The 26,363-nt window shown below is 40.5% G+C and overlaps 2 protein-coding genes across 2 annotated transcripts in view; both read right to left on the minus strand.

Moving 5' to 3' along the window:
* ece2a (endothelin converting enzyme 2a) overlaps window positions 1–15,327 on the minus strand; it is a 77,959-nt gene extending 62,632 nt beyond the window's left edge. Inside the window, exons 1-2 of the mRNA XM_067605685.1 lie at window positions 15,000–15,327; window positions 12,933–13,095 (exon numbers count right to left, since the gene is read on the minus strand). Coding sequence (XP_067461786.1) covers window positions 12,933–13,092 — 160 coding nt within the window. The 5' untranslated portion in view covers window positions 13,093–13,095; window positions 15,000–15,327. The remainder of the gene's footprint in view (window positions 1–12,932; window positions 13,096–14,999) is intronic.
* Window positions 15,328–16,167: 840 nt separating this feature from the next.
* LOC137193501 (multidrug and toxin extrusion protein 1-like) lies at window positions 16,168–25,973 on the minus strand. The gene is made up of 16 exons (XM_067604717.1): window positions 25,782–25,973; window positions 23,974–24,075; window positions 23,747–23,815; window positions 20,798–20,946; window positions 20,662–20,704; window positions 20,518–20,562; window positions 20,330–20,427; window positions 20,135–20,232; window positions 19,719–19,900; window positions 19,073–19,181; window positions 18,445–18,520; window positions 18,194–18,263; window positions 17,981–18,113; window positions 17,799–17,893; window positions 17,038–17,101; window positions 16,168–16,936 (listed from the first exon to the last, which is right to left on the minus strand). The coding sequence occupies exons 1-16, from the start codon at window positions 25,971–25,973 to the stop codon at window positions 16,680–16,682; spliced, it is 1,782 nt and encodes a 593-aa protein (XP_067460818.1). The 3' UTR covers window positions 16,168–16,679.
* Between the last annotated feature and the right edge of the window lie 390 nt (window positions 25,974–26,363).

The following is a 26,363-nucleotide window of genomic DNA, read 5'->3' on the forward strand; positions in this document are numbered from 1 at the left end:
TGGGGGGCTGTGCAAACAAGCTGTAAACATTGTAATCACCTTTTAAGTTAATATGGCAAATTTGTCCATTTTTTAGGGATTCAGCTGATACAGAGCAACAATAGCATTAATTCAGAGTGATGTATGTGCCCACCTGATGAAAGTAAGGCCAATATTTACTCTTCCTTTTAGCTCTGTTTAGTATTGACTAAATCCTGAAGGAAATATGTGGCTCTTAACCAGCTAAATGCTCCACAATGTTCAACTAGTCACCAACTTTGTGTGTCTACTGTTTGGTGCTAAGAAAGTAGTGTAAAGTAGGTTCATCAGAGGTTTTTTGGGCTTTTTTTGTCAAAACTGATGAGTGTACCAAAAACAGTAAAGTTGGAGGCTATAAAACCAAAACACTGAGCTGAAAGACACTAAAATGCTCAGCAGAGTTGAGCGGGACTGTAGAGTTGAGTTATAATTCTCTGTCGGTTTGTCACTATGAGTGATAACTTTTACATACACATAGTCATGTGATCCATCATTAATGTAAAACTATTGATTATAGCTGCTTTAAGTATTTGGAGAAACCATTTTCTTTCTCCTCGGAGGTTAATGGCAGTAGCATTCTGAAGTCACTACTTGATTGAAATCCTTTGGTGCATGTTGTGCCATTTTCTGTTAATTTCTTCTAAGCAATTTCTTAGCATGAAGTACAAACTGTTAAGAAATAGTAGAGTATGTGGTATGAAATTAGGACACAGTTGTATTGTGTTTGATGTTTACTATATCGGCCACACAGTGCAGCAGCAGAGCACATATAAAGAAGACTTCAAAATGAGCATGCCTCGGATAGTGGATTTAAACTGGGCATTGGTCCATTCAGTACACTGTTTACATCTCAATGTACACTCTGTAAATTAACTGAAACCAGTCAATCTGTGTCTGCTGCTGTAGAGCTTCATTCTATTGGAGATTCATATCCAGACCCCAAAATATGCACAGCATCACACCTCTTCACAGGTGATTGAAGTACATAACTCTTCCTTACTACCGCAGGCTTGCAGCAACAGTGCGTCATTGCAGAGAGCTAAATGCACTGGGACATCAATGACGCACACAGAGTGCCATTACCTCGCTGACAGGGCTTTCCCTGCTCTCCCTCTCCCTCTCTGACACAAACAGGCACAAAATCCTTTAGATAAAAGCACTGCATCTGCACAGTTCTACACATTAAGTTAACAGTATAATTTAATGTCTAAATGTTGGTCATTTGCATATGTGTTCATTAGTGTGCAGTATTAGATTAGTACAGTTTTCAGAACCTTGGACACAGGTTGTTAAACTGTGGCTGGAAGGTTTATTCTGCTATATGCACAAAGTTAGTTATGTACAGTTTACTAGTCCTATGTGATCAGGGGTGAATTTGTATTCATGCTGCACTACATATTTACACACATGCATCCATGACTGAATAGGCTGAGCAATTGGATCCAAGTGTGTCCTCATTTTGCCCAATCTTTGCCAATTATCTAATTGAGGAAGGGAAAAATATGCTGTTTTATACTCAAGTCATCGATGATTGAAGTGGATCATTTTGATCAGGTTCAAACATAACTGAAGTGCCTCAGGCTATGTCACTCTTGGCTTAACAGCAGGTCCATAAGTGCTCCAGTGTCCCTGCATCCTGCATCTGTATTGCTCATTTAGTCATTTGTTCAACCCTGTATGAGCACCATGAAATCAGGTCACTCTCTCAAAGCTTCTTCAAGTCTTTACACAGAGTAATAGCTGTTATTTTCACATCTAACACGTTGATTGTTTAGGACAAAGCCTGTCGCTGGAATCACAGATTCAACTGTACAAAAGGCCAATGGAAAGTGACTTTTTGTGCAGCAATTGTCACAGCAAGGGAAGCTTGTCTCTTGGTATTCATGACCTATGAGCAGTGCGACTCCAAATGCACTTACACGACCCTTCTTTGAGGTCGACATAATGTCTTTGTGAGAAATGCACAGCGAGCTACAGGATGACACTTCAGCTCTTGAGAGCCGACTTTGGCTGCAGATGCAACTCTCACCAGCCACTCTTCCTTCTTCCTCCTCCTCCTCCTCCTCCTCTCTGCCAGGGACAGGGAGGAAGGGAGAAGAGGTGAGAGAGAGGGGAGGGAGGGTAATGTGATGCAGGAGGGTGCAGTGCAAATAGAGGTGGCTGTGTGAATTCAAATCACCAATATATTCACTCGCCTCAACAGACACACACACACAGATTTGTTAGGATCTTGTGCTTGTAGCATAAAACAAATTGACTTTCAGGTTCATGAAAGCCTATATGAAGATAATTCACTCACACATGCTGTACCAATGCAGTTTAATGTACCAGTTTTTTTAAGTGTATTATATATGGTTGTTGACGTGAGAGGCCTTCATGTTTCAGTTCGTACACACACACACACCCACAGCAACACCCACTGACACTCCAAACGCATCTGCAGGCACTCACGCCTGGCTGCAATGCTGTATGTGGACTGGTTGGGGAGAAAAGATAATGTGCACTCAGATGTGGACTGGAGCTTTCAAATAGTCAAATTAAAACCACTTAATGGGGACATTATTTCTGGAAAGTGATGTGGTTGTTAAAATTTGAAATGCAATGCTGTAAGCACTGAAAACAAAACTCTAGAGCCGCAACAATTAGTTGATCAACAGATGATTAATCAGCAACTATTTTGATAATCAATTAATCATTTTATACATTTTTTAAAGAAATGTCCCTGTGTATAATGGACTATTGCCAATCATTTACTAAAAAGTGAAATGTAAGAGGTAAATTTGTGAGCACTTGCCTAATATGTGAATTCTAGTAGCATTCTGGTAACACCTTCAAGGATTTTTAATATTAAGGAAGTGTAGAGTGTACTCCTCCCTGTTCTATCTCAAAACTGTGCCAAATAAAACCAAAAGTATTCTAAATGGCTAGATAAGTGATATAATGTCTTTCTTTGTCATTTTGTGTGAACTGACCCTTTAAAGTAGCCCTAACAAGTTCATGAATAACTTATTAGATATTGTGACACTCGATCGTTCGTATTTTGTACTTACAGTATGTTCCAGTGGGAAATACATAGCAATTTCTTATAAATTAAAATAATAATTCCACGGTCCACGGTGTAGGCTAATGTTTTTTCACTGTTTATGATGTGCTGACAAACACAGAGGTGTCATTTAAAACATCCCCACAAACTGCTCATGCCACATTTACTTTCTGAAGTTAGAAGTTAGATCAGTTAGATTGTGTTTTCTATGCATATCTCTTCTTACAGTATGTGTTCACTAAAGCTCCTCTCCTGACTACACTCTTTACTACCGTCACATCTTTTACATCTTTGTTCTTCACCCAACCTCTTTAATGTTTTCCAACACACTGGCTTAACCTCACAATAACAGTACCTGTAAAAAAAAAAACATCACTGTATGCAGCAAGCATTTAATCAAATCAAGTAGCCAGCCGGACTCATTGGCTAGCTGTATAATTTGCACTCTGTGTGGGAGTGAGTAACAGCCACGCCGCCTCTCCCCTTCCAATGGCCGTATTATTACCGTAAGTGAATGAGTCAGGGTAGTGTGTGTGATGTTGTGTGGTCACCCCCACAGTCCGCCCCCACAAGCCCTTTCACCAAGGGCGTTCAGTGTCATTGAGAAAGGGAGTCATTCGCTTGAAAAAAAAAAGGAAAAAGAAAAAGCTTCACGTCCACACACAAACATCCACACACCTCCACTGCTGCTAACACAAACACACACATCCTGTGAGCCTGTGTGCAGTCTACGTACACACACACACACATACACACACACACACACACACACACACAATCACAGGTCGGAAGAGATTTGATAATAAGATATCTTCTAATTGTCCCAGAACAAAGAAACTCCCACTGCGACATCAGAAACCCTGTGACACACAGACACACACAAGCGCTCTCGCTCTGTGCTCTGTTTATCAGGGCCAGGCCCATCGATCATCCTAGCCTGGTTGCCCGGGTAACCCCGTTATTATTCAAAGCACGGAGCACCAGCTTGCAGAGAAGCGCTGTGTATGTGTGCGCGTATGTGTGTGTGTTAGGTAGTGGAGATTCCCATTGGCAAAGCAGCCACTGGTCCCGGCATCCTCCTTCCTAACATCCTCCCTGATCTGCATACCTATGAGGGTGGACATTATCACACACACACACACACACACACACACACACACACACACACACGCACACACACACACACACACACACACACACACACACACACACACACAGAGTGATAGCTCTAAAGGGACACAGCAATTGGAGCACGGCTATCTCTCCAATAAAATTTCCCATCCTCTTCATTTCTATCGCCCCCCCACCACCACACCACCATCTCCTCCTCTCCCCTCCTTCACTCCCCTCCCACCATTGTGATTTTCATTCAGCATCCCTTCCACCATTTTTCCTCCCTGTTTTTGGTGCATTTCATTCAGCCTGAACCCCTATCTGCTCGCTCCCCCTCTTATTCTTCATTCACATTCTGCGGCTCTGAGGCTCATTCATAAACAGCACCACTCCTTACAGCGGCAAAAAGTGGAGGGGAAGGGAGGGGAGAGCGAAGAGGAGGAGAAGGCGGGATGCAAGGAGGATTGCCCCTACTGACTTACTGACTGCTGCATGGTGAGGGCTCCCTGAAAACCGAAAAACAGCCAATCCGGATGCTGAGAAGAGGGGAGGGTAGGGAAGAGGCAGTGAGCAAGGGGGGGGGGGGGGGGGGGGGGGGGGGGGATGCATCCGTGTGCCTCAAACTACACCCTCCTCCACCTCCTATGTTCTTCTTTCATTCAGTCATTCACTCCTTCAGCCATTCATTCATTCAACCCACCATCCATTCACACAACACACCTCGTCTGCTGCAGTTTTGCATTTGCTGCAGATGTTTCAGCACATCTAGGTGAAGGCAGTTTGTGCGGTGATGTACAGACTTGTGTGTGCATGGACAGTATACATATATATGTGTGTGTGTGTGGCTAATTTCCCTCTAGTTGAGGCCAGAGGACACTGCAGACAAAACAACCTCTATTACCTCTGTTTGTTGAGCAGCTCCATTTATCACTGCATTACCTTGCTCTGACAAAACGGTTTTATCCAAAAAACAACACTACACAACATCACTACCTCCTCGTTGCTTTTTGTTTTGACTAGCAGCTGAACAATACATCCAAACCCTACTGTATTGTCAATGCAGGACCATGACATCAGTCTGATTAACATGTAAACTTATCTGTTTATCTGACCGTTCACAATCACAGCAGAATTAGGCCACTGTTAAATACATAAAACCAACAGATTCCTTAAACACCACCGTGAATAAGCTGCCAGCACAAAGTAGGGCAGTGACAGGGGGGAGGACAGAGATGATACAAGCCTATCTGATCAGACGTGCTCCGCCTTCAGCCGCCACAGGAAGGAAGGGCTGCAATCAATAAGAGGAAGGGCAAGCGTGAAATGGCCGAGGCCTGTCTCTCGGTTCTATTATTCCTCTGAAAGCTGCCTGTACCTCACAACCTCACTGCTGTTGTTATTCCGAGTGCGGGGAGGAAGTGTGTGCATGTGTGTGCTTGTCTGTGCGAAGAGTGAGAGGCATGAAGGAAGGAAGAAAGGGAAGGTGAAAATAGAGGGGAGGATAAGTGAAGATAAAATGGACAGGGAAAGTGTGGAGTTGAAGGGGGAGAGATGGGGGCGGGGGGGGGGACGAGGGAAAGGTTACATGGAAAAATGGTGAAACTCAAGTTTAGAAAGGAGGGTTGAAACTCCCATGAGCAACAGTGGATCTGATATCAGGTGGATCTTCTGACAGCTGCTAAGACGTATCTCCTGACTGCAAATCTCTCTCACTCGCTCCCTATCCTCTCCGTGTTGCCAGTGACTTTCCATCCCATCAGCATTCTGTATCTGTGTGTGTGTGTGTGTGTGTACATTTCTAACACTGCGGAAAAAAAGGGGACGTGAGAGGATCATCACCTAAGATCTCCCTGTAAACAGTGAAATCAAATCCTCTTGCTTGACATGTCCTGCACAGATTTACACACAACCAATAGACTCTTATTTACGTGGGTAAACTTTATCTCATTATACACAAGCACACAAACATGAAACTGCATATCTGACCTGCAAAACCATCCAGCAGGTGTAGAAAGATTTTACTCACAGCTTTACACAGCTGTCTACAAGAGTTTTTCTCACGTTGAAAAATGGCATGAAACGTTACAGTATACAACAAAGATCGAACAGCAGACATGACCGACAGCTACTCTAGAAATGTGCACTTCTCTAATGAGATGCCAATTTCTGAATGAGCCGTAGCTCAACATATTAGCCCTCCAACAGCTAGTGAAAAGTGCAGCTACTAAACACCTCTGCTCCAGCTATATATAACTGGACTGGCTCCGGGCACCCAGGTGGTCTTTAATACCAAATACTGACAAGCAGGCAAAGGGAGAGGGCAGGAGAGGCACAAGTGAGGCAATAGATAATGAAGAAAAGGAGAGGTGAGACAGCAAGGAGGAAATGGTGGAAGTGAGGTGATAGAATGACATGATGGAGGGAGAGAAAGAAGCACAAGCATGACGGGGCGAGCTGACAGAGAGGGTGATGGAGGGAAGACGTTAGAGGGGTTAAATTGTTGCCAGCGTGTAGTAATGTTCTTTATAAAACACATAATGTCATTGTAGTCAAGATACTGGGGCCATACATGGTTACAACAGCTGACTCAACAGTCACACTGATGACTGTCCTTTGCTATTCCTTCGCCAATAAACACTGCTTACATCACCCTCAGGAGATGAAGGAACCCAGGAAGTGGCAGGCTGATGATGTCAGTGGGTGAGCTCAAAAGAGGGAGCAATGCAGGACATTTAGGGAGGGTTAAACATTCCCCTTAAGTCTATAACTGTAGATGCATATAGGGCTGCAACTGACAGTTATTTTATTCATCAATTAATCTGCCGATTATTTTCTTGATTAATCGAGTAAATGTTTGGTCTATAAAATGTCAGAATACCACCAATCACAATATAGCCAAGATGACTTCCTCAAATTGCTAGTTTTCTCCAAAAACATTCCAAAACCCTAAGAAATTCATGTTGACAAAACAATTGTAACTCTTACTTACTAGCTTTTCTGGAACTTTCAACTACATCTCACAGTCATCATGAGCAGATGAAGTTTCCTTCTGCTGCTGAAGACCATGAGATACAGTTAAAAGGCCTGGAAAAAGCTAGTAAGTCTTCCTTGAGTTAAGATTGTTTCATTAAACTATTTCCAAGGTCAAGAATGAACCTTCTCACTCAAAAATATTCAGTTTTCTATCATAAAAGAAAAGGAAAAGCAGCGTCTTAACATTTGAGAAGAATGTTGTCATATTTCAAAGAAAACAGTTATGATTATTGATTTTACCTGTTGAATTCTTGATCTTTCAATAAAAAATGAATGATAAAAAAATAGAAATACCGCCTTGCAGTTGTATGCTTCTGCCAGCCGGTCAAGTTGCAGTTTACATCCATGTCTGTCCAGACTCATAATATTTGTAGTGAGGACTTTGAAGGAATTTGATAAAAAGGTATTAAGTTTCTTGGGTTATGACCAAAAACGTGTTATGTGAGGTCAGTGACCTTGACCTTTGACCACCAAATTCTTATCAGTTCATCCTTGAGTCCAAGTGGACATTTGTGCCAAATTTCCCGGCGGACAACCAAAAAACATAACGCCTTCAGCCACGGCTGTCACAAGCGTGGAGGCATAAAAAGTCACGTGTTCACCAAAGTCATTAGGGTTCATCCTCTGGGCATCATGCATTTTAGTTTAGTTTTAGCAACATTTCATGGCAACCCATTGAATAGTTGATGTTCAGACAGTTGACAGACACACAGACAGACCAACATTAACATCCATACACAGACACACACACTCACATACACACACAAACCAATAGACAGCCTGTACAGGTTAGTCTACCCCTGAGCAGCGAACCATAACTTCACCAAAAGTTAACAAAACCAATAAACAAGATGATCAGTTGTTCATGAGAAAGTAAAAATCTGAAAATATGCATGTGTTTCTGCATGTGTCTTTTTCTGAGAAAGCTTCAGTAATTCCAGCCATTTCCCTTTATTTATGACCAAGCACTTCAGATGAAAATTCTACTATTACAGCAATATCAGCACATATTTTAGCAGCCCTGTGGTCAATGAAAGGTAGATGTCCTTCATCTGTCTGTGGAAATTTTGTATCATGATCTCAGGTGCACTGATGGTGAGATGTAAAGAACGTAGAAGGCAGATAGATACCCCCGGGATACCTGACACACACACACACACACACACATACACACACACACACACACATCTCAACCCTACACACTGCAGGAAAATAGAGCCATTACATCATCACCCCATCGCCTTGGGGAACGAGGCATGAGCGCTGACCACGGAGAGACGTGGGGTCATTACATCATTGGCAGCAGCCTGGAGCAGACCATAAAAGAAGGAGCTGTGGCTGTGTGGCAGGCGGGAACTGGACCGTGTGCGAGCTGATCATTGCTAATGCTCGGTAATGTTGTGAACACACATACAGGTCAGGTGGAGGGTCAGAGACTGCTTGACGCAATGCTGTGACACACACCACCCCAAGCCTTTATCTTACCATGCAGCCAGCCCGGCCAGTAAAGAGCAGTTATGTCACATTATGGAGCCTTATTAGACACACAGTGCCTTAAAAATAATATTATATAATAGGGATATTAATGATAGTTCTGTTTTTTTGTTAATGTCCAGTGCATGTGCATGTTTACTTCTGGTTATCGATATCATTATTCAACATGTTACAGTACTTTAATCTGTAGGTAAGAACCAAAGTCAGCTTTCAGTTCATCATGATGAATGATTTTAAAGCTGAAACAAGGCTGACCTCATGTCTCTGTGGTTGAAGTGGGTGTCTGAGTGGGCAGTGCAGCTTCTGAAAAGGATATTTTTATTCATCTGTTGTGTATGACTTTACCACCTTATCACAGGAGACAGAACGATCAATATTGAATCTCCTTTAGAAAACTGATCCTCGTAAAAATACTCTTACCAAGTTTGTCTTTTTACTTTTTGTGAATGTAAATAGTGTGATGTTGAAAAACTGAAAAACTGAGAACATAAAAGAGGGTTAATTGTAAAGGACAAGAACTACACTACAAGATGAAGTGACAACAGGTACAATGCTGCTTAGTTATGATTGTTATAAGTAAAGTTTAGTGAAATATTACATTATCTAGTGAAGTATTTTTTACTTAAAAGGAAATGTGTGTCTATGGCACTCAGCACCAACCCTGTTTTTTCCAACTGAAGATGTAAATCTTTCAAAACAGGTCACAAATGCATACTTTTTTCATAAAGGATGTCCAGCGTCAAGAGGCCATCATTACCATGTGAGTAGCGTGTAGTTATCGGATTTGCCGCTATGTAACTTATGTCTACAACCTAACTTAGTGAAACTAAAATTGGGACTGAAAAGGAGAAGCTTTGCCACCGCGGAAGAGATCCAGGAAGAAGCGCAGGAGGCTCTGGACACGGTGACAACATGAAATGTTTCCAGGAATGGAAGAAACTCTGAGATGAGTGTATCATATCTCAAGGAGAGGAGAGGAGAGCACTTCCAAGAGGATTAGAAAGGTACTAATGAAATTCTGTGCCCCCCCCCCCTCGTATGTTGGGAACCATTTTCATTTTCCACCACAGTGTTGATCTGCTAGTGAGTATTTACAGCAGGATGGTGTGTTTGACTAAAAATAAACTACAGTGCCAATATTCATTGTAATAGGGGAACATTAAATCTTTTCATGGAATAAGAAAAATATAGAATATCACAAAGATGACAGGAGGTGAAAGAAGTTTTTCAAGACTCCCTAAATATAGACCAGATCACCAGACTTGTCTTTTAAAGAAGTACAACTATGATCATATGGTGCCACTACTATACAGTTCACCCATCTCTATTGATTAAATCCTTCATACCGTTGGGATGACACTAATGTTTGATCATGCATGCTTGCATTATCTAGTTTGATTTCAGATTATTGCAAATCCACAGTAAGAGGCGACTGTGTGTAACTTCAGTCTGGATGAGAGGACTAATGCTGCTGAGTGGGAGATCATGACAAAGAAAGAATAATATCTGAAGGCAGAACTAGGTTAGTAAGAAGGTGGGGAGGGAAAACTGGGTGATGGGGGAAGCCAGCCTCTCCAGACATTAGAAAAGCACAGAGGAAACAAGTGTTGTGGGGAGAAAGCACACACTATACGAAACCGTAGAAACAAACTGAGATAGGAGAAAGAAAATGAAACTGTCATCAGCATGCAGCAAAGTGTTCTGGTTCTCCTCATCCACGCTTCCCTCCCTCCCCTCTCTCTCTTCCTCTCTGTGCTGTACAGATGATCATAATGGAAATGACCTCCATCTGAGACAATGGAGAAGCCCAAACCTGATTAGTTATTTACCTCCCTTCCATCTCCTTTCCCCTTTATCCACTCATCACACACACCAACAGCACCGTGGCGCCTCAAATCTCTCTTTACGTCTTCCCTCCTCTCCCATCTCCCTGCCAAGTTATGCCCTGGTCGCCCTGTGGTGACAGTAATTCATTGTGTCATTTTATACGAGCCAATAGTCTCTCTGGATTTACAGACTTGACAAGTGAGAGTAGCCGGGAAATGTGTGCGACCGTGGCAGGCGTTTGTCCAAGCGTGATGATATTTAAGTGCTTTTAAGAGCTCTTCATGTCTACAACACGTGAGGGTTCACACGTCTTTACAGTAGGCTTCCCTATATAGCCCTATATATCCCTATCTGTGTGTTGTTAAAGAAGTCCACAACACGTGCTGGTGACAGAAACGTGCGATTCCATGATTTGGTGAGTAGAGAGAGAGAGAGAGAGAGAGAGATGCCCTCCGAGATGAGAGCTCTCAAGCAATATAATGGCTCTCCTTTGGGTATAAATCAACGTGCAGGAAGTGGTCTGCCCTGGTGTTGCCTGCTGCAGTATAATGCAGGGAGGATATTTCATATATCAGACTCCAGAGCCCACTCACACCTCTGCTGTAAGTGTGCCTATGACGCACACTGAAAAAGTGAGGCTGCATACTATGTGTATGCCCCCCTGTCAGTCAATATCCTCACTCAGGGATGTGATTCGAAGCAGGCAGGACACCGGACCATTGTCATCCACGTTAAGAGAAAGACCTCTAGGTGTAATGAAGTTGGATGTATACTGGCATTGTAGTCGTGCAGGAATTAGACAGTAGCAGAGAGTTTTTTGTCGAGCAAAGAATATCCAACTTCTGACAACCTTGCAAGTCCGCCCCCCCCCCCCCTTTTTTTTACCCCCACACACTGACACACACAGCAGAAAGCTCCTGTCACTCCCTGACACAAATTTAACAAACCCCCTGACACACACACACACACACACACTGTGCATGCATAAACAAGGTTCGCATGAGAAAAAGAAGTAGACCACCATAGCCCTCTAGGCTTCTGTGGAGGTATAACAGTCTAAAAACAAGAGCCTTCACAGCAGACATTTCAGCGTACTATTCTGTCTAATGATAAACAAGATAACAAATCATTAACACAACTTGTTTACAACTTTATAATTGTCCAAATTAGTCTTTGTCAAATATGGTACTACCTCAAAGTGTGCAGCTTTGTGATTTGATCACGACTAACATAATAAAACAATCAAATGAAGAACCACTTCAAGGGCTGTTTGTAATGCAAAGGTCTATCACTGCGCACTATGCTACTGATTGAAAATGCAAATGATAAACTGGTCAATTCAGACTTAAAACAAGTAGCAACCAAAGAGGTAGCATTGAAGAATTTGTGCTTCTAGTGACAACACTGTTTTATAATTTACTCAGCCTCAGATCCCATACAGACAGACTCTATGTTCAGCAGTCAGAACACCTTGTACATACTTCAAATGTTTTTGCAGCATGTTTTACACAAGCTGCAGGGCCATCAAACCAGGTACTGCAGGTAGTGTGAGAGTGCAAGAGAAGTGGATTTATTTTTAATGGAACAGTGACATCTTGTGGACATTTGTGAACACTTCACTCAAAAGCCAAAGTGTTGATTCTATCAATAATAAATGACAAACTCTCTATTATATTATTCACAGAAAGAATACACTATGTTTAGTATAAGTCTGTGATAGAAACATCGCTACAACACACAAAGCCAGAAGGATTTTTCTTGGTGACATCTTGTACCTCAGTAAAGTTATGAGGATTTCATTAAAGAGAATTTAAGAGTAGGGATGTTATTGAACATTTTTGGTACAGACTGAAATGTGCCTGTAACACAGACTAACACAAACTGAGAGAAAGTTAGCAGTGAATACCGGGTCAGATTCATAGTCTTTGATCAGATAGTTCCTGATTTCAATCACCATTGAGCCATTTACATTAATGGCTGTTTGTGTTTAGAAAACCTTTCACATCTATTTCTTTTGTTAAATGAAAAGGGTTTTTATTAAAAAAAAACAAAAAACAAAACATGTTTTAATTCCTCAGGTATCAAACTCAAGCATTGGCACCAAAACTCAGGTATCATGATTCTACGCAGTAATAGTAACGACAGCGTTGACAACCAAGATGATGATCTGACAGTTATAATGATAAGTAGTGACAGGCGTTTTTGCCGACAGCAGACAGTGAAGAGGTGACAGGAAATGGGTGGCGAGAGAGAGAGAGAGAGAGAGAAAAGGCTTACATGCAACAAAAGTCCCCAGCTGGACTCGAGGCTGGATAATGAACTCTTTGTCCTGTTTTTGTTTATGCAGCATTATGTGGTGATAAGATACAGAGAAGAGGCTACCAGCCAACTTAAAACTACTAACCGAGTATCAGAATGGAGTCTTCTTTCTTGATGTGTTTTTCCAAAAGATGCTGGAATCTGGAGAAGCTGCCCAACCAATCGTAACACTGCTCTGTCTTGTATCTTTCGTCCCAGTAGTCGACATCTTTGTACCTTGAGTTATCATCTGGCAGGTGGTCCATATTCTGTGTGACATGTAAATGTGACAAAAAATGATTGTTAGAGCAGAATTTAACACTTAAACTGCTTTCACTGTGATTATGTTTTCAGAAGCTCTGATCCAGGAACCATCACAGTACATATACATATTAATTCACTGAGCCTCAGGATAAACTGACTCAGAGGAATCCTTTTTATGATTTTCTTCTGGCATTTTAAAGCTGGGTCGCTTGTTTTTGTCGTCGGTGCTGCCAGAATTGCATGCATGCTGTACAATTTACATATTTTTGCAGAATTCTGCATGCAGGTTTTCTCCAATTCAAAAATCCCATATAGCTTCAGGTGATACTACACATCATTACCATGAAGTGGTGTCAATCGATATATATGTGCATGATGTTTTATGTGATCTTGCTGGTTGGTTTAAAATGTGTTTGTACACATTTGTACTGTATGTTCTACTGTTCTATTTATTTTATTATGTTTTATATACTTGTGTGTTCAAGGGATCATCTGGCTGCAAAACAAATTTCCCCTCTTGCCAGATTAGATTTGGTATCTCTGTTTTCACTGATCTCTCTAAAAAATGTTTTTGCTTTTTCTTTCACAGGCTTTAATTCCTCAAATATACATAATATTTGTAGAAGCATTCACGGAACAATAAACAAAACACAACATCTTTAGTTATTATGTGATAAATTAATTACCATTACATCAGTACTAAAAAGTATGCAAAAGTAAATATGTAATATCAAAATACTCAAAACCAAATTAATTTTTTTTAAAAATTAACCGGAAAAAAATGTAAGAATAAATGAATAAAAATTCAGTGCATGGATTAAAAACAATATAGCGCAGAGTTTACAAAGAAAAATAATGCTATTAAAACATCCACACACACAAAAAAACTTAACTGTTTTTGCTGTTTGCAATGGATATCATAGACTGCATTTGAGAATTACAATCAAAGAAAAAGAAAATCATTTTCAGATTAGTTTCAAGGAGTTTTAGTTTATGAATAAAAACATTTGCAAATAATATGAAAACGTTTCCCACAAATTCTACTCCTTTTTGTTTCGTTTAGCATTTTTACTTTTACACACAACAACACAACCATCAATTTTATAGTTATTTGTTCAAGTTCATAATATTTCTCTGGATTCACTTCGTCGCTAATTGACAGGATGCGTTCACTGTCACCCGGGACGGTCGGCAGTTGTACATCTGCTCACAACTGTAGGTACAACTAACGCTCAGCTGCTTTAAGTTATATTTTGGTAAATTTAAACCCACCTGACATTGACATTTCTTTCTCCTGAAAGATCAGAGTTATAAAGTTATAATTCCGTTAACTAACTGAACAAATGGGTTAACCCTTTAATGCCTGAGGTGGGCCCTATGTTTTGATGCTTACGTGCCAGCACAAGCGATGGCCATGTATACATTTATCAACTCAACTCAACACAAAACACAAACCCCTGAATTTTTAGGGTCGTAAGGAGCTCCTGACTCTCCCTCACCTTATACAGCTTTATTAAGTAAACATACCAGTTTGTAAACACAGCACGTGCAGGGTTGAACATAACTTATGTTGCCAAACTCTCGCAGGGGGCCGTATCTAGATGATAACCCCAGATTTGCGAGATCTCGCGAGAGTGATCATTTTAACTCTAACCATGATCTCTCTCTTACCCTAACCATGTGTGTTTTGTACCTAAACCTAACCAGACCTTAACCACAGCGTTATCACATCATAAAACATAATTATTTTGTACAATGACAAACAACGCGCACACATATCGCGAAAGTTTAGGGTAATCTAGGGTTACCCTCTAGATACGACCCCTCTCCGCAGCTAGTTCAAATCATTTCACACTAACACAGACACAGAATGAACTTTAAATCACATATTCTTCATTTCGATACTTACGAGTTAACCTCGTTAAGGCCAGCGGCTCATAGACGTGTTGTTGAGACTCTGCAGTGAGTAAAAAGCTCGCAACTGTAAATCCACGTGTTGTAGTTTTACTGCATTAAAGCTGTGGTGCAGCAGGCATTGTGGGTACACATACAGGTACTGCAGACTTATCTACAACAGGATAAACCTTAATGGGAAAGCTGGTGAACCGCAGTGTAAAAGCTCAGTGTAATTTTACGGTCAATTTGAAGGGGCATATATTTCCTAAATGCTCTCTAGTGCTTGTAGTCTGTTCAAACGAAGGCGGAGCAGTATACTCATGATGCTTTCAAGCACAGCCTGGAAAAACGACGACTCAAGTGGCTTTTAAAGATTCCCTCCAGACAAAAAACCCAGCTTGGAACAATAACATGTGTCTGATATGGTTTTCCACAAAAAAAGTATAATTATCAAATCTACTCCTTCTCACTCATTCAGAATCTGTGAATATGCAAATATATTTCATTTCAAAAGTTTTCCTGCTGGACACAACATGTCTCCTATTTCACGTGAAGTCCATTCTCAGTGTTTGTGCACTGGAGGCTTCAAGTTTTCACATCACACTTGTTGCATATTGGACCAGGATTGACATCCGACCTGGATGTGATGTCACAAATCCTGCTCATAGGTCCACCCCTAAAAATCTGATTTTTAGTGAGCACAGAGAAAATTTCCACTTTTAACAGATTACTGTGAAACTCTGCACAGACATCATTCAAAAGGATAATTTTGAGTAGAGGGAGACTTTAAATTAGATCCAATAGCTGCAACAAAACAGTTTCTTACACCTTTTTGTTTTTTTTGTTTTTTTTCTCTTCCACACAGTGAGGCATACAGCTTATTAATTAAACATTGGTATTGGATCGGTACTCAGTATCAGCCGATACCCAAAGCCCAGGTATCGTATCAGGACTGAAAAAGTCATATCGGTGCATTCCTAGAATTAATTAGTTGATTCACTGATTAAGGATTACAGACTGTTAACTGAATTTCTTTGGCCTTTGGACTGTTTGACATTTTACAGATTAAGTGAAAATGAAGAAAAAATAATCAGAAAAACAGTTGACAACGGAAATAGTCGTCCCATTATAGTTTATGATCCAAAAATGGAATAGATTTTTATATTAAGGATGGATTTAAGGGAAACAACATACAGTGAAATGTTATTGTTAAAAAAAAAAGTTTAAAAAGAAAGTCAAATTCACAGTTTTGTCAACAATGAGTCTGGACAAGTATCTGCTTCTATTGGCAGAACTTCAATGTGTTTTGTACGTTACAAACTTGCCTCACATGATGGAACCAAAACAGATTTTGCCTTGTAGGGAAAATACTGATGAAAATACAGGTTTTATGTTTTACATTATGTATGTATAAAAGACACTGTAACTATTAAATCAACATTGCTTTTTCAAACAAGTCAAACTTCAATCTACAAGAGCAGCTGTAGATCGAGATTTCAAGCAGATTTTTATTGTAGAAAGAAACAAAATATGACTTTCTAAATAGAAAAATCCAAAGTTAGACTTTAATACAGTCTATTTTCAGCACAGGCCTACTACTTTGTCTGCTATGTTGCCAAAATGATGTTGCACGTTATGTAACCAGACACTTGCAGACACACTGCAGCCAGGAGTCAGTAGTATATCATATATATTATATTGGTTTTTTCAGTAGTTTGATGAGCAGCTCGCTGGTGCAGATCCCACCAACAAGGATGAGAACCATGAACAGCAACGTCAGACCACGACGCAACACCAGCTGCCTGACCAACAGAGGCTGTGGTACTGGAGCACTGGCTGTCCCATCATGGCCTGGACCGAGCACCTGCAGGTTTGAGTTTCCCTCTTCAAAACTCAGATTAGATGAAATGATGTTTATCTGGGTCTCTCTCCAAGCAGCAAGGGCATGTCCTGATCAGAGAGGGGAGAGACGGGTTAGGTGTCTAAACTGAGCACAGAGAAGTTCCTTGATGCAAAGAAAAGAAAAAAAACTGAAGGGAGAACTTATTTACCCATGTTTCTCATTTCTAAAACTTCTTTCTTTTCTGCAGCCTGGACTCCTGCTCTCACCAGCGCCTGTTAAATAATGACAGGTGCTTGTAATGCACATCAAACCAATTACATTCTGTTCAGCTACAGGGACTTGAACTAATATACTGAAATGAATGCACACATGATTGTGTCATTTCCCACTTGTGACTGTAGAGGGCAGAAAAGATCAGGAAGTTTGTGTACAAGGTTTCTCATACTGGTGGTTTTGCAAGTTTTAGCCTCATTAACTACAAATTGTGTTTATTTTATTGGCTGCAAACCATTTCCAAAGTATAAATTGTAGACATGCACCTTTGTCATTAAAACAAATACAAATGGACAATATGGGATTTTTTTTATCCTCTAGAAAACACAACATACATTCCTCACATTTTCTCACAGTTGGCATAGACTTTTAGTGTAGATTGTGGGTCAGTCTCCAAAAAACACTGGATCCTACTTTTACCGTAAGCAAGTTGTTGCCCAAATCTTTCAAACTCCATCACTGCAGTTTGTAACGCAGGCTTCATGTTAAGAAATTGGTGTCTCCAAACCCAAGCTGAGATAAACCTTATGACATCATGAGGGTTAGGAAGAATTGCACTTGGTACAAAATGTGATAGCACTCCTGTCAAATATGAGTCAACGCTGAGACAACGGTATAGTTTTTTTTTAATGCTTACCCTCTCTGTAAAATGGTAGCAAATCATTTTTCATGAAATTTCAATGCGTGCTCACTCACCTCTTCTGAGGCCTTTCTCCAATTTAGTTTACACAGGAAAATGATAAAGAATATGGATTGTAGAGTGACACAAATGAAAAGCCCCAACCACAGTCCTGCAACAGAGAAGAAAAATCTCTCAAACTTACTTCAAAAAAGACCTTAAAGTTACATGGCATTGTCACTAGCTTGTCTGTCCTCACCTACGATGCCCATTTTGCCAGCAAACATCAGGGACAGTCCAACAGGAAAGCCGATGCAGTAATATCCCAACACGGTACAGATGGCCCCAATTTTTGGTTTCCCTGCTCCTCGTACAATGCCCCCTGTGACACCCTGCACACAACAAATACAGCTATCAGTCTCTGTCTGCTGTACTTAGCTTCCACATAATAATAATTCTACAGACGACTTACCGCAATCGCTTTTGCAGGATTGAGGAACACATATATGATCATGACATCAGCAACCCGCTGAACAATTTCTCTAAAAGATGCAAACAAAGATGAACTTTTTTTGCCACAATACATTTTGAATTGTAGGACAGGATTATGAACTGTAAGTTTGATGTGCTGATTTCCTCCCAGCTTGACTGGCCATTAAAACTGATTTGCGAGTTACATCAGAGACTTGGAAAAAGATTTTATGAATTCACAAATATACTCACTTTTCAGTTGTAAAGATGTAACCAATCACATCCTTACATAATCCAAGAATAATTCCAACAAAGCACGAGACTGCAACTGGATCAAATGTTGGAAGAACACAGACGGCAGCTGTTAACAAATCTGAGCAAAATGTATTTTAAAAATACATCATTTACATGGATGACTTTAATCTGTTAAAGAGGACATAGAATCCTTTCCTGCAGTTTTATCTGCTCCTCTTTATGCATATTCAATTCACATTCTTTCTTTTTTTTGCAATGACAACAAAGTTTAATTTAATATCATCTATGCAATCTGAAGTGGTAGAGACAGATTTAAAGGTCAAAATCATAACAATAGATATTCAAAAACACTTGGTTCTACACTACCAATAATGTGTCTTTCATCAGACCCTCCCTCCACTCCTCCAGTTTGTAAAGCAGTGTTAAAAAAAATTGTACTACCCTGAAATTACCCTGATGACATCATCTGGGTTATTTTTTCAGACTTTGGAGCACTTCCTCCAGCACCACAGAAGATAATATACAAGCTGAGTGGTGCTTGTCATGACAAGTAAAATCATTAACTGTGCTATTAGTAGTTTTTCTGTGGATGGAAGGTGGCCTGCATGGACGCATTTGTTCTTACATGCACAGATGATGGCGATCTTTCCAGACGCAACAGCCTGATCTACATTTCCAGCACCAAGAGCATTCCCAACGTGCACACTGGCAGCTATTGAAAATCCCATTGGGAACTGTGGATACAAAATATTGTGTGACATTTTAACAATTTCAAACCACAAATGTGGCAATGATTCATGATTACATCTGCAACTATTTTGATAATTGATTAATTGTTTCATTCATTTTTTAAGCAAAAATGTCAAACATTCCCCACAGTTCCAGCTAGTCATTGTGAGGATCTGCAGATTTTCTTAGTGATAGTAAATTGAGTATCTTTGGGTTTTGGACAGTTGGTCTAACAAACCAGGAAATTTGAAGACACCACCTTGGATTGTAGGAAACTGTGACAGACTTTTTTCTCTGTTTTCAGATGTTTTATATAAATAATCATTAGTTGCAGCGCAGTTCCTCAACATTTCACATTATAATATCTAGTTATCCACGTAGTAGAAGCACAAAACTTACAGTGCTGTATGACCACTACTCAAGATGTTCTACAGTTTAGAAATGAAAGAAAAAGTAGGAAATGTTTGAAAACATATGTAGCAATAAACACGTAACTACCAAAAAATGGAGCCTAAATTACATAAAAAATGTTGCATCATTACCGTAAATGTAACAGAGACTATCTGATAAACAACCGACTGAGCTCCCAGCTCAACCTCACTGATCACACCAGCCAGGAATCCTCCCATTTCAAACATCCACCACTCGAGACAGATCATAAGCATGCTGGGAATGGCCACCTGTGTGAACAGACCCCATTCCTGCAGACAGTCCAGCGACCAACCTAGTAGACAGAGTTAAACAAGCAAAGAAAATGTTTGACTAAATTTAGTTTCCTGATTAACTCTGAACTCTACAGTCCAGAGCTATTTATGACTGTACTAGAAATACAGTAACTTAACATTTTCCAAAGATGCTGAAATGTTGTGGAAGGAGTGTTTTCAGTTCTGCTATCCCAGCACAGGATTAAAAGTTAATCATCCAAGCAGATGACATTTCTGAAAAAGTTAGAACTCACCATACCATGTCGTTTTGTGTAACCCCGTCCAGCGAATGTAAATGTACAGGATGACAGCCAGAGATGACTGTGAGATAGCATTCGCTGCTGCAGATCCACTGTGGGTCAATAGACAACAGAATAAAAAAAGACACAGGTGCACCTGACTGTTTCCCTTTCTAAAATTTAGTCTCATATAGTGGTGGGTACACTTACACAACACCCAGATCCAGCGTGTAGAGGAGGATGTAGTTGATAATTACATTGAGAACATTCCCAATGACTCCAGTTATCACCTGAGGCCAGATAATACCCTGCCAGTTCAAGCACAACATGGACTCAGTGTTCAGCGTAATTGAACAATTCTTCAGCTATCATTGTGTTTCTGTAGATGTGCACTGTACCTGATTCTGTAGATACCTCCTCTGCAACTGATACATGAAGACAGCCTGCAGACAGGGAGGTGAATACGAGTAAAGCAAATTAAAAAATTTAAAAAATACAAATTATAGTTGTGTGTTAAAGTATGCAGAGCAGACTAAACTTACTGGCAGAGCAGGCATGAAGATCTTCACATACTGCTGCGAAACTCTGTGGACAGCAAACATGGAGTGCAGAAGTATGTGTTAGTACACTGTGTGTGTGGTAGCATGTGAAACTGCCGTCAGTGAAAAGGATGCTGACCGTGCGACGTCTGGGCTTTGTTTGACAGCGAGTAGGATGGGCTCCGTGTTGATGAGGATTGCCCAGCAGGGAAAGCAGCCCAGGAGCAGAATCAAAACACCTCTTTGGAGAATGATTCCCACACGCTTGAGGTTTCCACTCCCATACGTCTACACAGTAGATAATTCAGATTTAGATAGATAGATAGATAGATAGATAGATAGATAGATAGATAGATAGATAGATATTATTATTGATCATTGTCTCTCGTCTCAGACTGTCTGCCTCATATAGCGACTTGTTTTTTATTTTTTTAAAAATTGTTAATTTTAATATTTGTATGCAACATGTTGTCATAGGTGAAAAATAAACATCTATTTTGCTGTTGTTGTTTTTTTAATAGTTTTATTTGAAAATGTTGGAACATATTTTTAGATGTGTTATTCTGTGTTGTAACAGGTTCAATAAATTTCTCATTGAATCATATGCTGGATACCAAATGAATAATCAATTATATACAGTATAGATATACCATGTGACCCAACATTTTAAGTTCTAGGGCACAACTATGTCTTCATCCACTATTCTGTTCGGACACTCTAGAAAGTCGCAGGCACAGAATTCAGTGCATGGCAAGCCAGCTGCAAAAACAAGGACATTTCTTCTGTTGACTGCATTGTTTGTCCTTGCAGCAGAGATGTGTTAGATCTCGCACTCCTTGTGGTGCTGCTGCCTTTTCATACATCGTTGTTTCCATGACTCCTTCCGTAAACCTCCAGCCTTTCCCCACAGGACTCCAAAGCACTGTTTTTTTGTGATGACAGTGGCACCAAATGGCAGTTTGGTACATGGCTCTTAGTAGATGCTGCCTAAATGAATCTTCAGCTGGGGGCATATGAGAAGCAGGCAGGTCTGAGGTGGATGCCAGCACATATCTCATCTCATCCAGAGTGGTACACTTCTTGTGGCCATACAAGATGAGTGCATAACGTCTGACTATAGGCAATGACTTCTCAAGATTTGTTGTCAAACCAAAGTGACTTAGGCCTTTCAGCTCATCCAAGTGCTTCTGAAGTTTTGTGAAAGCAGTTGTTTTTCCTATTTTGAAAAAACTGCTCGTCATATCACAGACCGTCAATGCATGGCAAACTGGAAGGTATTGGCACAAGGTTTTCCACAACTTTTTAAAAATTGTATTGATTGGCACAAACCTCTCTTTGCCTGTATGGGCTTTGTGCATTAGGACCAAAGCTGAGCCAAACATGCTGCAACTTGCATAATGCAAGAGCAACACAAGAACATCAGTGTCATCACACTTGATGATGACTCCTGTGTATGTCTTGGCAAGGTGGATGGTATGTGGTGTCGGTCTCTTCTTGATGACTCATTAATCGACTAGGCTCTCCAGGCTGTCATTTTCAATGGTTTTGGTTTCTTCCGCATCTTTAAAACTTCTGGCCAAGATGATCGTCTGTTCCTCAGTGAGTCTACATGGACCTGAGCTGGTTATGTAATTGCAAACAAAAGCAGAAAGCGTAGCCTTGTTGTCACTGCTTGTCAAATACCTCCTGTAATTTCACGTGTTGGTCCTGCATCTCCAACTGCTCCAAGTTTTTGTTTGTCTTGTTGCTTGATGGAGTTTGAGTGGTCATATCAGTCAAAAACCATGGCAACACAATTGATTTTTTCCTCTTCCAATAGCAGTGAAAAGATTATTTTGAGAACGCGTTCCATAAGGTCATTGAAAGTTTGAAACCCCAATTCATTCACTCTGAAGTAATACCATGTCATCTATGATGTGTGCACATGGTCCTATTACATAAGGTGAGTGGTACCTTCTCATCCTGCCATCATCATAGAACAAAGCAGGTGGTAGAGCAACTAACTCATGAGACAACATGTTCTACATGGACACTGCTGGAAGTCTCTTGAAAAGAACATCTGATGCTGTCCAGACTTGTTTTGCAATACAGGTACTTTCTTCTTTTCTCTGGTTCCCAGAAACTATTTGTTCCTGTGTACTTCGCAAGGCACTGCTCTATGAACAGTTGGCTTTGGTGTTGAGCATCTTCAAAGAAACAGGACAAACATTTTGCCACCTTTTCAGAGGCAACTTAACCAGTGACAATGTTATCAAGCTCTTCAGGAACACTACAGGTGTATCCAGATCAAAGGGGTTTTGGTTTTCCTCCACAATTTCCATGGTCTTTTTTCGACTGTCTCATCCTGGCTGGTTCTGGAGGATCCATGCTCTTGGTGGGTTTGTGAGCCATGGACATTTCAGCCACAAAGCTCTTTCATGGCATCCACATATTCTGTTGTCATATGTCGTATCATCAACCATATTGTGAGAGCCCCTTTCTTAAGCATGAGACCAACAATTCCATCTTCACTCTCACCCTCACGGTTGATCATTTGCTCCAGTGCCTGGTCAGTTGCCATGCAGTTAAAGCTCCGTTTGTCAGACCGCTGTGCAACAGAGATGAGGATAAAAGAAGGGCAATACGCTGGGGATGACCCCTCCACAGGAAAGCACTGACAGTTTTCTTAGTCTGACAAGTAGGCATATACTGTAGCCTATATATTGTTATGTTGACAGCACATTGTGTTATGTCATGTTGTGATTATTTTCTACTTAATATTGAAGTTTGCTGTGCACTGCACATAGAGCTGAATTAAACAGTGACTTGCAAGAATGACATTAAGTGTATAGGCACATCTGGCCGAGTGGCGCTATCCATAGCACTGAAAGGAGTGTTGGGGGATTTAATTCTGGTATGTTAAATTAGCATCTAACCCTTGGGGGTTTTTTGTATATGATCACATCTCTCATGTGTCCGGATGAGGAAAGGACAAGGCGTGAACTTGACCTAGAGATAATGCACAAACACAATACAAAAGAATATTGTCTGCACAGAACAATAATAGATAGGACTTGGATTGAAAAATGAACCCTGACCAAGATTGTACCTGAGATATGAGTGTATCACAGGCCGATGCCAATCCAGTGCCAACTGAAATACCAGTTACGTTAATAACCTGCATCCAAAAACAAAACACAAACTCACCATTAATGTGATTCAAGCTGTAATAGATAGACAGATGAATTACAAAACACAGATAGGTGCATGAGTTCAGGGTTGAAGCAAAAAGTGACAGAAAAGGGCTAAAAAGTAGCTGCAATTCTGTTTTCTCACCACTACTGCTAATGCCACGCCTGCAAGCTCAGTTTCCCCCAGATGACCACTGAACATTATGCTGACAAAACCGATGAGAGAGATCATCAGCAGCGAAATGAACTGGAATACAAGAAAAAAAACTCTTCAACTTAATAAATGAGAATTAAATCACAGTGAAACTGAGTTTGTGTAGGTACACAAACACGTAGGGGAGATCGGGTATGGTTGCAACATGAGGAGAGTTGTAACGCCACCAATTCTACCAATTAGGGAAAAGATAGAAGTCATATTATCATATCAGTGTTTACCCACTTCCCCCCCAATCCCACATGGTGGTTGTCAAAGCTGGAAACAGGTGCATGCAGATTTTATAGAGAAAAAAATGATTTTAAGGTAGTAAAGTATTTTTTTTTTTGACCAAGACTATATTTTGTTTAGTACTTATACTATTGCAGATAAAATCATATGTCTTATATCAGATTAAATTGCAGTTTCTCAGGCAAAATGTGCATCTTTCCCCTGCTAATTTCAAACCACTATGCTAACACAGCTAGCTAAACAATGGCTGGCTGGGGTGGGGTTGGGTTGTAACACATCCTTAAAAAGTGTTACAACCATCCCCAACAACTAAGAACATGTTCTTGATTTAAATCATTTTGGAAAAGAAAGACTGACAGGGGTGTGCCTGCCAATGTTTCAAAAAAGCATCTGATGGGGTCACAAAAAAGCGCAAGTTAGTCAGATCAGTTGTGAAGGCACATGGGATCTGCCATGTAACACCGAGCAGATACTGCAAGACACTGCAGAAGCTAAGAAACCGAGGGTCCACTGATCTTCCTAGTGGAGGTTACCGGAGTAGCAATGAGGTGCAGGAGGAAATGTTGGCTGACTATTTGACTTAAGCACCAGACCTATAGACCAGAGTAGAATTGAATATTAGTGTAGTTGCCAAACAAATTGAAAAACTTGTTGTGTCTATGCACTCAGGTTTTCTATTCCACTTTTTTTAAGGTCAGAAAGTTTGCATATCAACTTGCAGTAATATATAACATCAAACACTCACAGCGGGAGTGGAAACAGTGTAGTAGAGTGTTCATTAAGCATACATACTGTTAAGGAAGTTTAGTTTAGTAGTCAAACAGAAAGTGGATTTGTGTTATGGTCAGTCACAGAGAGAGAGAGACGTTGTTCTGGATTGTTCTGTTATTTCAATAAACTTCTTTTTGAAGCATATCATATGGTGTGGCCTCTGTTTTTGCTTCTTTTGTCTAATTGTTCCAACTTACCCCAGCATGTGTTACAACATAACCTGGTAGTGGGGTGGGTTGTAACAAAGGAACACCATGTATTTGACATCAACTCACAAGGTCTGTGATATTCTTGCAGAGGTTTGAATTGATGTCATTTGTAGTAAACAGATGTCGGTACTTTGTATAAAAGTTTGAGACCTATAGCTCAAAAATTGGGTGCTGAAGCAAAAAGTGTTACAACCATACCCGGTCTCCTGTACATTTACATTTGCATAATTGAGAATGAACTGCCACAGCAAAACCTCACTAAACACTTCAAATCAGCTATTTCGTTTAGACAACTTCTCAAAAAGACAAAAAAAACTTTGTGTTGTCCCGATTTGGGACAACACAAAGTTCAAACATGCAATATCTCCTTTCCAGTAAATAGAGGCCGTAAAAGCTCATTAGAAACCAGTTGTAAGTTGCCAGTGTAAGTGGAAGATACACCATACCAACACAAAAAGGTGGAATAATAAGGACTAGGAAGAAATAAACCCTGCATTTTTCATGAGGTGTGTCTAAATATCTACTTACCACAGGTCCTGCTAGTTTGAAAAGTTGAATCATTTCATTCTTGTAATCCACTGGGAGCCAGTCCTTGATGCGCTTCAGACACTTTGCACCATAAGTATATAAAGTATCTTTGTCTTTAACAGACACATGGTCTGCTTGACTCTGTCTGTTTATTCCATGTTGACGGACAAACTTTAGACCTAAATCCTCCATATCTAAAAAGGTTTTTACACAGGAGAGGTGAAATCCTTTTTTTTTTGCACTTCAGATCTCCTCAGCTGAGTTCTCTAGTGACCTTTTGAATTGAACAGCCTTCTCACCTGGGACGGCCCAGCTGAGCTCTCCTCCCCCTCTTGCAATGAAAAACCTGAAGCCAAATTATCGTGCATGTAGTAGGCTACACTTATGAAATAACCTGTTCTTCCTCATGTTATTCTCTGACTGAGGTCCTACTTATGCTGATACTGCTGTGGTTTTGCTGAGCTTCGGTGAAGTTCTCAACTTGCCGTAGTGATGTATTGCTGTACTTCAGGGTGCAGTCAGTCAGTACAATCAACAGTGATCAGAGTACCAAAACTTTCAACTGGAAGTGATTGATAAAAC

This window comes from Thunnus thynnus, chromosome 12 (assembly GCF_963924715.1).
Source record: "Thunnus thynnus chromosome 12, fThuThy2.1, whole genome shotgun sequence".
In the NCBI taxonomy this organism is placed as follows: domain Eukaryota; kingdom Metazoa; phylum Chordata; class Actinopteri; order Scombriformes; family Scombridae; genus Thunnus; species Thunnus thynnus.

Coding starts and splice junctions, on each gene's coding strand:
- LOC137193501 (XM_067604717.1), bottom strand. CDS start 25,973: ATGGAGGATTTAGGTCTAAAGTTTGTCCGTCAACATGGAATAAACAGA. Junction 20,705..20,797: donor CAAAGCCCAGACGTCGCACG/GTCAGCATCCTT, acceptor TGCTGTCCACAG/AGTTTCGCAGCAGTATGTGA. Junction 19,182..19,718: donor TAGTCTCTGTTACATTTACG/GTAATGATGCAA, acceptor TTGTATCCACAG/TTCCCAATGGGATTTTCAAT.